Source organism: Mchenga conophoros, linkage group LG6 (assembly GCF_057382185.1).
Source record: "Mchenga conophoros isolate Kocher_MC1m ecotype Shallow Benthic linkage group LG6, M_conophoros_male_GT1.1, whole genome shotgun sequence".
In the NCBI taxonomy this organism is placed as follows: domain Eukaryota; kingdom Metazoa; phylum Chordata; class Actinopteri; order Cichliformes; family Cichlidae; genus Mchenga; species Mchenga conophoros.
Window position 1 is genome coordinate 39,225,751 of NC_140531.1, and position 12,207 is coordinate 39,237,957.

The 12,207-nt window shown below is 43.3% G+C and overlaps 1 protein-coding gene across 1 annotated transcript; it reads left to right on the plus strand.

The window, feature by feature from the left end:
* The first annotated feature begins 561 nt into the window (after positions 1-561).
* On the plus strand, positions 562-7,780 carry LOC146573277 (E3 SUMO-protein ligase CBX4-like). The gene is made up of 5 exons (XM_085277976.1): positions 562-868; positions 1,068-1,111; positions 1,643-1,708; positions 3,556-3,622; positions 5,085-7,780. The coding sequence occupies exons 1-5, from the start codon at positions 578-580 to the stop codon at positions 6,558-6,560; spliced, it is 1,944 nt and encodes a 647-aa protein (XP_085134102.1). The 5' UTR covers positions 562-577; the 3' UTR covers positions 6,561-7,780.
* Positions 7,781-12,207: the final 4,427 nt, after the last annotated feature.

Sequence of the window (12,207 nt, forward strand, 5' to 3'; positions counted from 1 at the left end):
GTATTTCTCTCACTTGGATGTAAAGCCATCCTATATGGTAGTTTGTACCGTATCTGTTCCCCAGAGCCACATATTGAACACCCTTGCTTTAGGTAGAAAGTTTATTATTATCTGTCAAGGTGATTTTCCGCCCAGACAAACAGAAGAGCAGGTGATTTCACACACTGGCATCTCCCCACAGTCAGACATGGAGGACTTAATGATATTAGAACTTCCTACCAACAGGCCGGAGAGGTACAAGCTTAGACACTGTCATGTAGGCAAAATTAGTGTCATATTTTTGTTTTTCTACAGGAAAAAAGTAAACGCCATTCATGTCTGGTTGGTGTTAATATCCTGGCACAATAAACTAGCCCACAACAAAATTTCAGCTACCAGATTTTGCCTTGGTTTTCATCCCTCGCCAAATTTCTCAAAGACATCCTCTACATCAGCCACTTACAGCTTTTTTCATGTTGTTTACGCGCCGTTGAAGTCGTGATTACACTTTTTACGACAGTCTCCGAATGCAGCACGGGAACAACCCCCGCCCCCAATAACCTCCCCCTCATGTAACGTCACACCAACGGCTATTTGCATGAAGTGTTTTCTGGCTGCAGCTCGAGCTCGGCTGCAGAGCGAGATCCTCAGAGGGGGAAAGCGAGGGAAGCGGTGCAGTGAAAATAGGAGGAGGGGGAGTCTTGTGTTTCACATCAGAGGAGCAGCGAGGAAAAACGGGCTGAAAGCAAGGATAAGGTGTCCGATAACAAAAGCAGAGAGGGGGGGGAAAGCAGAAGAGCGGCTTCTCTTGTATCGGAAAATGGAGCTACCCGCCGCGGGAGAGCACGTCTTTGCGGTGGAGAGCATCGAGAAGAAGCGCAGCAGAAAGGTTTGTCACAAGAGCACCGAAGGACATTTTTGCACACATGCACTTGGAAAGGAGGCTGATTTTTCTTTTTCACTTCTGCTTTCAGCGGAGCATATGTTGTTTTATTATTACTATTATTGTTATTCGATATTTTAAGATGACTGTGCAGCGCGGAGTAAAGTAACGTTACGCTCATTATCCCGTTTCTCCTCCTTCACAGGGACGGGTTGAGTATTTGGTCAAGTGGCGTGGATGGTCTCCAAGGTGAGTGCACTTGATAACAGAAATACACTCAACGAGGACGCCACATCCAAAACAGAAAGTGTGCGCAAGTGTAAATGCCTGCATTTTTCTGTGCGTGGGCGCGCGTACGGGGGGTTGCGCGTTCTTGCTCTGGGCACTCGGCGCGTTTATTGGCCCCGATGATGGATGTGGTTTCCCAATGTATGCAATCCCCAGTGTGCCAATTAGAGGAAGACATGTCTATAATTGAACACTATGTTTAAGAAATGCCACGTATCGAGATTTGTGTGGAGGCCGGACCGTTGTTTCCTCCCCCTATTACCGTGCGTAAAAGTTACCCATGATTTATTACACGTGTATCCACAGGGAGGACAAGCGTCTCAGCATGTTGTTTACATGCACGCCCACAATTATGACTCTAGGGAGATTTTATAAGTGATAGATTGAATTAGGTCCTGTCACCTGGGTATCTTCAGCCAGTGCCTGTTATGGTGAGCCGTTTTTGACTGGCCAGGGTGCACTCACTGCTCTCTGTCTCTCCTCTGTGGACAGATACAACACATGGGAACCAGAGGAGAACATCCTGGACCCAAGACTACTTGATGCGTTTCAAGACAGGTACGTTTGATAAAGAAGCTTCACAAGCTGCTGAAAAACATGATAGAACAGGTTTTAATCCACTGTATCTTACATTTCCAGTTTTTGTCACAGCACATAAAATATCTGTCACCCATCCCCAGAGAGTAAAGCAGGTTCCCCTGTAAGTTTTAGAAGTGTAGAGAGTTTGGTTAACAGAAAAGCCTTAATGTTTGTCTTTAGATTAAACCCTGTGTCATCAGAGTTGGATCAGGGTTAAGCTCAGGTTAGGGTTATCAGATCAAACTGAACCACTTTGTTGCGCATCTACTTTTTGTTACCTGATAGTTATTTGAGTGTCGGCATCATGTTATCCTGCTAAAGTGCTACCTGCTGTCCTGCCATCCACTCACCAGATGACCAGTGTCATTTTCCACAGCATGACTGTATAAGTGAATGATGATTGTTCAAAGGTTGTTTGATCCCTTTACTTTTTTGCAGGTTAGACTTTTTTCCCCTGGATTTTCTGATGTGCACCACTTTTAAGAACACAAATACAGAGGACACGAGACACCAATCACCAGCTTTCAGAGATGAATAACACTTAGTATTCAACTAAAAGATCTCCATTAAAAATCAATGAAGTCTAGTACTAGGATCAGTCCACATCTACGAGACAGAGTTATGATGTCACTTTATACTTCTTTAGTTGTATAGGTGTACTGCTTATTTAAAGTATCTGCATCTTTCACATTGTTTAAATTGCTTATGGATTTGCATTTATACAGTTTCTAGTGCTATAAATCCAGCTTGCCTGCACACATGTTAAAGTCAGACTTTCTGATGGCACAAAAAAGCCTCAGCAGACAAATGTGAAAATAATTTAGTCACATTCTGCACATTACATCATCGTGCATGGTAGAGTTTAAATATCTGTCTGAAGGAACATGAAGCAAAGTGTATTTTGGAGTCGAGGGGAAGTTTACATTATGGTTCACATCTTTAAGTAATCGGCTCATGATGTGATGACGGTGCAAAAGCAAAGCAAGATTGAAGGAACTACATAGTATCTTAGTAAACGTATATATCAGAAAAATTCAAATATTACCCTTTAGCGTTGGCTACCTTGGTGACTTTAGCTGTTTGGCTAAATACTAAATACTCTCCTGAGTGGCTGACCAGGCTGCTCCGTGTGAAGGGCAGTGTAATTGAATTTCCTAAATGCATGCTGTGTTAAACTGTCACTGGCTTCTCTCTCAGTCTCCTTCAGCTTTTGCCTACAGCAACCTTTCAGGCGCAGGTCACACGTTAAAGCAAAACATCGACTTCACTCTACGGCTGTTTTCGCAATTATCTCTCGCTTGCTCCAAAGAGGAGGGATTTTATTGAAACTAATTGCGTGCCTCTCGGGGGAGCCAAATCGTCTGAATGCCAGGCTATGAAAATACACTGAGTCGTCATTGTAATTAGATGTGAGGGGGGGAGGGTGGGGGAGGAATCTGACATCACTCCTGTCTGCGGTATTGAATTACTGTCTTGGAGGGACTTGGATGGAGACTGAGGAAAGTCAGAGAGGGGTTGGCCCTTATCTTCCACCATGGATAGAGTTTGTTTACTGGATTATGAGTGTTAGTATAAACTGACTGTTTAGCTTTTGTAGCAGCTGAGGATAAATGTACATTTGATCCTGTTTAAACAAAGGCGAGGACAGGTAAATATATGATGAACAAATAACAATGTATGCTCACCTTACATCAGGAAGTGTAACACATGCTCAGCGTTTTCTAATAGAGCATGAGGAGGACACCCATGACGTCGTGTTGCCATGCAACTGCAACTCATCTCTGTGTCATGGTTCACTGATTGGCTGGTCTATTCCTCTCCCGCAGGGAACGTCAAGAGCAGATGATGGGGTATCGCAAGAGAGGACCCAAGCCAAAACATCTTCTGGTCCAGGTAAGAAAAAAAACATATAACAAGGAAACAGGACTTCAGTTTTTCTGTTTTTTATTAACCAGAACACCAGAAAGGCAGCAGCTCAAATAGCATTGTTTACACACAGCGCATTCACACACTGAAATATACTTCAAAACATGATTCTAAATGCTAATCTTGATTATCAGTAATGATGAATGATGCTTAAGTTTCATTTTTATTTGTACCTCTCTCTCTAAGGTCGGGAAATTTCAGAAAATATTAAAGAACATGTGAAATATGTCACGTTTCATCATGTGAAAATGATGAAACATGTCATGAAAGTTGTGATACTAAAAAAAAAAAAAATAACGTTTTCGTCTCTAACATGGCTAAAGCTTTTGGTACCATTAAAGCCTACATTCCCCAAAATGCAACTCAAAGCTCCTTTTGTTAGACCCCGCCTGTTAAACGTTTGGGCTTCACACTCAAATTTTTTGGCTTTCAAGTTGAAGATGAAGATGTTCCAAATAAATATGTGGTTAATATGTTTTTCTATTTTGTTTTTGTTCTTGTTGTTATTTATACATGAATAAAAGCATCTTTGTATAATATGCATAATTTCATGTCTGTAAGCCACTTCACATTATCTTTTTAACGTGAAACTCGTGGGACACAGCAGATTAATATTGGCCACAGACATCTGTAAATGTATTTGGGTATCAGTCAAGTTGTTACAGATATTTGGCTGATATATCAGTATTCCCTATTTTAAACTGAGATGACCCATCATGGTTTACTCCACAGGGTTTTGTTTTACCTGTATGATGAGATAACAAAGCTTCATTTGTAAAAATTTAGGTGTTGGCTCATTTACGGAGTGAAAATTTGAATGAGCGAGGGACGTTATCTTCATTAAATTCTATAGGAATCTGTCTCCTGACCTAACAGTTGCAGTTAGGTGACTGCGATTGTACATTTAATGCATCAATCACTGGCCCAAAGGGCTAAGGGATCCCCTCGGAGGCATGTTTTTGTTCCTCTCAGGAGGGTGTTGGTGGTAACACATGGGATAAAGTCAATGCCGGGACACAAAGCAGCCAATGACATTCCTCCAAGCTGAGGTCACAGCCACGGGAGACACTTTGAAATGTCACTGTGATGGCCGGGCTGGTGGCTCAGAGAGCTGCAAGGGATCTGTAGGAGGGCTGTGTCAACATGGACCCAAGGCCTCTGAAATAAACCTTGTGCTCGTTTGGAGCCCCGTCACACATTCCAAGCACAGTGTCTTCATTGCAGCTCGTGGGCCCCATGAAAGCCTTTTTTTTGTACCCAAGGAAAGACACGTGTGTAGAAACTGGAGACTCTTAATCATTAATCAAATTCCCAGCTCAAAGGGATGCTCTTTATTTTAAATGCTCATTAAAACAACACAAATCATTTGATTCTTTATCGATGGGGCTTGGGCGTTTTTAATAATGCTGATTACTGTGTTTGCTCGCAGGTGCCTTCCTTTGCCAGGAGGTCCAGTATCCTGGCTGACCTACAAGAGGCGTCCCTGGATGAGGACAGCTGTCAGAACGCCAGTCCCATCCAGATGCTTCGTCCGCAGCCCCAGCATTACCAGCTGAACAGTAAGAAGCACCACCAGTACCAGCCGCTGTGCAGGGAGCGTGAGGCTGAGCAGCAGGCTAACGGCAAGAAGTTTTACTATCAGCTTAACAGCAAGAAGCATCATCACTACCAGCCAGACATTAAGGTGCACGAGCCCATATTTGCTAAACCCAAGATAGACGTCCAAGCTCCTGAGCTGGCTAACAAAGAGTATAACCTTCCTCCGGTGCTGCAGCAAAAGTGGGTTCGGGACAAGGACTCGGGCTGTCTGACCAAAGTGAAGGATATCACCATGGAGTTGAAGAAGCTTCCGGCAAACTTCAACGGACACAAAGAGCAAGAGAAGCCAAAACCTAAGGAGGACGCTTTACCACAGCCCAACGGTGTCAGCAGCAGCAAACTAAAGATTGTGAAGAACAAAAACAAGAATGGCCGGATTGTTATTGTCATGAGCAAGTACATGGAAAACGGGATGCAAGCAGCTAAAGTGAAAAACGGCGAGTGTGATGCTGCTGAAAAGCCACCGCAAGGCACCGACAATGGTGCGGAAAAGCACCTGGAAAAGATGAAGCTCGTCAAAAAGCTCGGCCTCATCAATGGATTTGCTAAAAGCCCCGTAGACAAAGCAACGTCTCTCAGTTCTGGATTTAATGGAAATTGCCCCAAAGAAAAGGAACCGTCCCTGAAAGCGGAGCTAACTGTGACAGAACAGGATAAACATGTTGAGGTCAGGGGTCAGGGCCAGCTTCCAGAGGATCAGCCTTTGCAATTGACAACCAAACCTAATCTGCTCTCCCGGCCTTTGAACAGGGGAGTCCCCTCATCACAGGACAAAAGAGAAGGCCAAGGTGGGTTTCAAGGGCTAAAGCGACACCTCTCTGACACAGATGGTGAGGAACGTGAGGGTAGTAAAAGGTTTTTGAGCTCCAGGAGCATAAGCGCTCCCAACACAGCATCATCACCTGTCCAAAGCATCAACATCGACCAAAATGGACACCACAGTCACCCCGGGCTGCAGGATTGTGGGTATGTGGACCAAGTGGAGCCCATTGACTTGAGTATTGTCAAGTCGAGGCCTAAAGCTCCAGTTCCCACGGCAGCCCAGCCTGAAACGCACACACAGCCCGAGGCGCTAACACACACAGAGGAGGAAAGACAAACAGAGGCTGACACACAAACAGAAACTCAGCTTGAAACACAACAACCTGCAGAAGTGGAGAACGCCGAGTCGCTGTCCGTTTCTAACCACGAACAGAAAAAGGAGGACACATTTCCCTCCTTCAAACCTTTCCTTGGGAATATAGTCATCACGGACATTACCACAAACTGCCTCACCGTTACGTTCAAGGAGTACATAGCAGCGTAACAATCTGGGTACCAGCTGTTCATCTGTATAAATGTACATGACATATATTTGTATTTTTGGATGCTTGAATGTACAAATCGACCCTTGATGTTGTTTTCATTTTGTATATTGGTAGTTCAGATAACAAGAGAAACTTTTTATTTGCATATTTCTTCTTATAAGCTAACGAGAAACTGTCTATTTGCATATTTCTTTCTTATAAGCTCAACCTGTTGTTATTTCTGGAGATTTTATAACATGCAGTATCTTCTTGAAACCTAAACTGCAAAATTAGATCGAGCAAATGAGGGGATGTAATTAAAGATGCACTTACTCGTGTAAATAAATACGCTTCACTTTTCTATGGATGTAACTCGTTTTATACAGTCAACCGTCTACATGTCAGATAATGTCAAACAAATGTAGGCTATATGGAGAATTTTGTTAGGAAGAAAATTATATTGAATCCTGGTAAATTACACTGTGTGTGTGCGTGTGTGTGTGTGTGTGTGTGTGTGTGTGTGTGTGTGTGTGTGTGTGTGTGTGTGTGTGTGTGTGTGTGTGTGTGTGTGTGTGCGCGAACAGATGGACAGATTTAAAGGATGCGTGCTGCTTGGACAGATTATGCCATTAGGCATGCTTAAACAAGCAAATAAAGAAAAATGAAGCGCCTTTTTGTCAATAAATATGATTTGCATTGTTAAAAAGGCTTTTAAATGGGAGATTATTCAAGCTCGATGTTTGCTTCTGTTCTGTTTTTTAAGCCATGCCTCTCTGATGCCGAGCACCAGTCGCCTGTGACTCTGATAATTTATGTTTTGCAGCAGCACACTGACTGAACGTGGCTTCTTTTTCTTTTATTTGAATGACATCAGTCACAAATCTGCTAGTTGAGCTCTCTAATCTTACAGACTAATACCACCAGCTGGGTTCTCTGGATTCAACTTTTCATGTCTCTGTTCTTTGGCACCCTGACGTGTTCAGTGAAGGCAGTGCAGTTATTATGTATGGGATCCCAGAGGCTTGTCTTGACATAGTTTGCAGTGGAGCTGCAATTAGAAGTGTGTAAAAGCACTTTTCATAATCACTTCTGATCCCCTGTGTCTCTTCCTGCACTGCTGGAGGTGGATTGAGCTGCTCTGTGAGAACCTGGAGCACCGTGTGCTTTTGTGTGCAGAGGAAAAAATAATGGCTTCTTATGATGCATCATAATTTGCAATAATAAAATTGTTTGCAACTGAGTGTGTTTGATGTGTTTATTCTCCATGCTCCTATAGCAAAGGGGGGGTACCCTGGTACCCTTAATCACGTGATGCGACCTCGGCTTCCCTCAGAGAGCTGAATGTTTTAGCAGGAAGAGGACGGCTGCTGTTGTCTTAAAAGGTTGCCTCAGAAGAAGCTAAATCTGATCTTGGCTCTGTCTGTGTGTGTGTGTGTGTGCGTGCGTGTGGGCTGCAGGCCACAAGGATTACAGAGCCGGGGTGTATTTTCAGATGAGCATCCTACAATCCCACAGGCTGTTTTGGACCAGCATGTGTGCCATAGTGGAGCTCAAAGTCAGGCCTTTTCACTTGTATATGTGCAAATTATTTTAACTCACATAAAAAACTGCTTTTTACAGAAGTTTGCAGTTTAATTCTGTCCTATATCAGCAACTGAGTTTAAAGTGAAACGATCACAGGCCTGAATTATGCAACAGTAAAAGAAAGACCTTAAATATTGAATATATTGAATCGCTGAATTCTTTGACTGAAAAACAAAACGTCTGTTTTGTGCTGAAATGAATGCTAAAGAAGTACGTTTGTAATTTAAAGCTCATAATTTTGACCTGAACAGCTGTTCGCGCCAGGTGTTTCTTTGATAAATCATGCTGCCACGCTGAGAGACTCAACAGGAGGCAACTGATTTCTTCGCTACAGGTTCAGCTTTAATGGCAGAGGCGGGGTATTATTTTCACGTTTCTTGTTTAATGCATGCATATAGTGAAGGAGCTGGTTCGTGCAGGTGAGCTCAGTCCTAAAGCTGCCCGAAACATTTTTGTCTTGCCACACGAATGCATCATCTATCCGTCTGCTGTGAGGGGAAATGCGCGATATCCGTATTTTCCGACAATGTGTGTGCATAAATAATCTTTAGAAAAGCGATGAAATCTGACATTCCGACAACCGCAATGACAGAGATGGCAGCTCTCGACCATTTCCTCTGCTCCAACCCGCCAATAAAACTGCTTTCTGTGCGCATTAATATGAGCGTCGACAGAGAAAATGGCTGTCCTCTCCTCCTCCGTGCGCGCTCTTCTCTTGCGTCTCTCCGAAACGCTGAGCAGCAGCCCGCAAATTATTACCGCGATGTTCCAGCTGAGGAGCTACAGCGGGAAATTCCCCGCAGGATCTAAGACCAAGTTACTTCCTTTGTAATGGCTGTTTGCGCTTATTCGTGTAAAGAATCTAATAAAAAAAAAAATGTGACAGACACCAAACAAGTTGGTTTCTTACTGCAATCATCTAAAGAAGAATTGCACAAAATGCTACACGGAGGATTTGCGCTGTTTCTCTTCCTGATTTGTGTCAGGTTGAGCTGATTTTGCGTGTGAGTGATGAACAGATCCAGGGCTCGTCTCACAGAAGACACGTGCTTTTTGAATTGCCAAACTTTTATTCCGAGGGGAGTCTCGAGTGGGCCGGCACTTTCTCCACACACATCCTTAAGTGCAGATTTTGGACTGCGCCACACATCAGCGCAGTTACAAACCTCTTGACCCGCCTGCCCTTTTTAAATTTAGATCCGGTTTAAATGCTGTGAACTGGACAGAAATTTCCACGCGTGACAAAATTACTGACTGAACCCGACTGTTTTAGCTCTTTATGATGTGAACATTAGTTCCGTTTGTAAAATGGGGAAAAACATCCTCTCAGGTTTTGTCCCAAACCCACCAATGAGCCTGGTACAAATATTCCTCTGAAACTCTTTTTAAAGCTGCTCACATAAAGGAGTCTTTGTGTCGTTTTTACACAGAAAAAAAGTTGTTTGAAGGGGAAACCGGTAGGAATAGAAACTGGAGTGTAAATTGCACATAAAAACATTAGAGACTAATAGTTTCATTTACGCAGGCAGCCTGCTGGGATCCCCCTGCCTTTTCCAATGAACAAAGTGACTAAAGCTCCAGTCATCCAGCGGTGACTGGCAGATGAGCTCAGCCCTTGTGAAGACTGTGAACTCATGAAGACTCTGGTGGTGGTTTTTTGTTTTGTTTTTCGTGTCAACGTAACATAATTATCCACAGTGTTTTCCCTAAGTAGTGAATTGGAGCCCCGCGCCTCTGATTTCGGTCTATTCTCTGTTCTCTGATCATTTTCACCCTGCAGGCTGTACGAGCCCGGTTGGTTTGAAACCGGTTGAGCCTGCACGAAAATCAAGTTTTCATGAGACATGACGGGAATCCGTGAAAGGAATTCAGCTTTAAAATGAAGAGAACCATGAAGAATATTGACTACCTGCCATGATACCTTATTGAACTAATGTTTTTTCTTCAACTGCCCATTAGTGCGATTACCTATGGGAAAAAGGAAATTAATAAAGGCTAAAAATTGGGTCTAATGTAAACGTTTAAATCCCCAGACAAGTGAAAAAAAATGGGGGAAAGCTTTAATTGGGGCAGGATTCCTTCAATGCTTAAGCTCCACAGAACGGACTGAACTTGGTCAATTGGATGTCTGAAATGTCTGGTTATTATTGCGCTATTTTTCGTATTAGTCCCTTTGTGCTGTAGCCGGGGATTCCTGTTTTGTGCGCACACCGGGAACACGCGTCTTGCCCGGATACAAGCCAACCAATGGTGTTTTAATGGCGGCGGCACTGCTGCACTGCAGGCGCGCCGAGACCAATCGCATCCAGAGTCTGAGGTGCGCCCATCTTCTCTTTCTGTCTGCGCTCAGAAGAAAAAAAAGCCGAAGCATGGATCAGAACCTGTAGCCTGGAATAATCACCGGGCCAGCTAAAGGCTTAATCCGAGCTTTGCTTCCTTTAAGAGGTTCTGATATGTCACTCACCGCAGCCTACAGATCCAGAGTAATGCTTTGGAGATTAGGGCATCTTTCAAATATTTAGTTTGGGTTTGGTGTTCGACCATTCCCTTTGGGTTTCACCTCCGGGGGAAATTATCTTACATAAATGGTAAATATTTCCCTTTGTGCGCGCAACACCAAATTACTGCTAGTCAATTTCTGTTCTGGCTCTTTCAGGTGATTTTGAGCCGGTTTTAATGAGTTTTATTCGAAGATCCTTTCGCTCAGAAACTGAGAAGAACAGAAAAAATGTTTAAATTTGGTTTATTAGAAATTTGGGGAATTTTAATGCGTCGTGGCATCTTCACTCAGCCTGTAGTCACACCTTTTTATTAGCAACAGTTTAGGAATTTAAAACGACAAATGCTCCGGATAGTTTTAAATTTCCCCGAAATTGTTGGTGCTCAGTCGATCTCTGCTCTTAATTATCCCGATGTGAGGCCTCCTCACCCCCGTGTGGTTTTCATGTTTTTGTTCCTCAGTCAGTGATCGTGGGCCTGCTGGACCTGCGCGCATGATTGAGATTTTAAACCAACCTCAGTTATTTGTTTTATTACGCTTAAAGCAATAAAGGCAGCATATTGTTTACCATGTACCTACATGTTTAGCTTTACATGATAGTGTTTATATTTTAAAGTGATGAAACGTGAAAAAGAAAAAGGAAAACGTGTTTTATTATTCAATAAATATAAATGAGGAATGTTATTAAATTGAACACATTATGTCGGTCTAAAAAAATAATGTGTGTGTGTGTGTGTGGGGGGGGGGGGGGGCAGAGACCTATACTGTAAAATGTAATTAGTTCTCAGAAAAAAAATTATGCAAACTTGTTGCCTTAGAAAAACTAAGTGCAGCTTACTTAAGATGAATTAGGGCATCTTATTCGTTGAGAGTATGCGAAGTTAAATTATGGATTTCTCTCACCCACTCACACACGCACGCACACACAGAATATATTGTTAGTGAAGGCATCATCCTCCTGCTCCTCACGGAGTGCTTGTTCTTGAATTTGTCTTCTCCGCATTTGTAGTTTGCACCAGGGCCTTGCCAGGCTCCTCGAGAAAATCCTTTGCTCTGGAGCTTTCCTGTGTTCCAGTGTGACTTTGGATATATCCAGATGATGAAAGCATTTCACGCTGGGATGTCTAAGATGTTGAAACATATCACAAGTATACCGTAGGGTTCTCATTTTGCAGCTGTAGCCATTCACCATCTTGCCCATGTCGTCCAGCCGTCCCTCTGTGGGATGATAATCCATGATGATTTCCGGTATTTGATGCTCCTGCTCAAACACTCTCACACCCTTGTGCGGCAGATTTTTCTCCTTTTTTATGTAGGACACTAGGAGGTCTGGGCTGTGAACGCACACCTGGAAGAGCTGAAAGATTTGTGTCTGGGCCGTGTTCAGGACGGTCCACCTTTGTCTGCTTCCTCTTTAGAGGCTCCGATCACAGTTTGTGTGACATAAAAACGTCATTGCATGTTGCATAATTTCCCTGTAAACAGATGCAAGTTGCATTTAAATGCATTTGATGACTTAGCATCACAAGCAGCCCTGCAGAGCTTCCTGATAAATGGCACCAATGCTCGTCCCAGAGGAATTC

Bases quoted from the DNA above. Each gene is read 5' to 3' on its own strand.
- LOC146573277 (XM_085277976.1), top strand. From the start codon at position 578: ATGAAGTGTTTTCTGGCTGCAGCTCGAGCTCGGCTGCAGAGCGAGATC. The intron at 1,112-1,642 runs GTGAGTGCACTT...CTCTGTGGACAG, and splicing joins TGGCGTGGATGGTCTCCAAG to ATACAACACATGGGAACCAG. The intron at 3,623-5,084 runs GTAAGAAAAAAA...GTTTGCTCGCAG, and splicing joins CAAAACATCTTCTGGTCCAG to GTGCCTTCCTTTGCCAGGAG.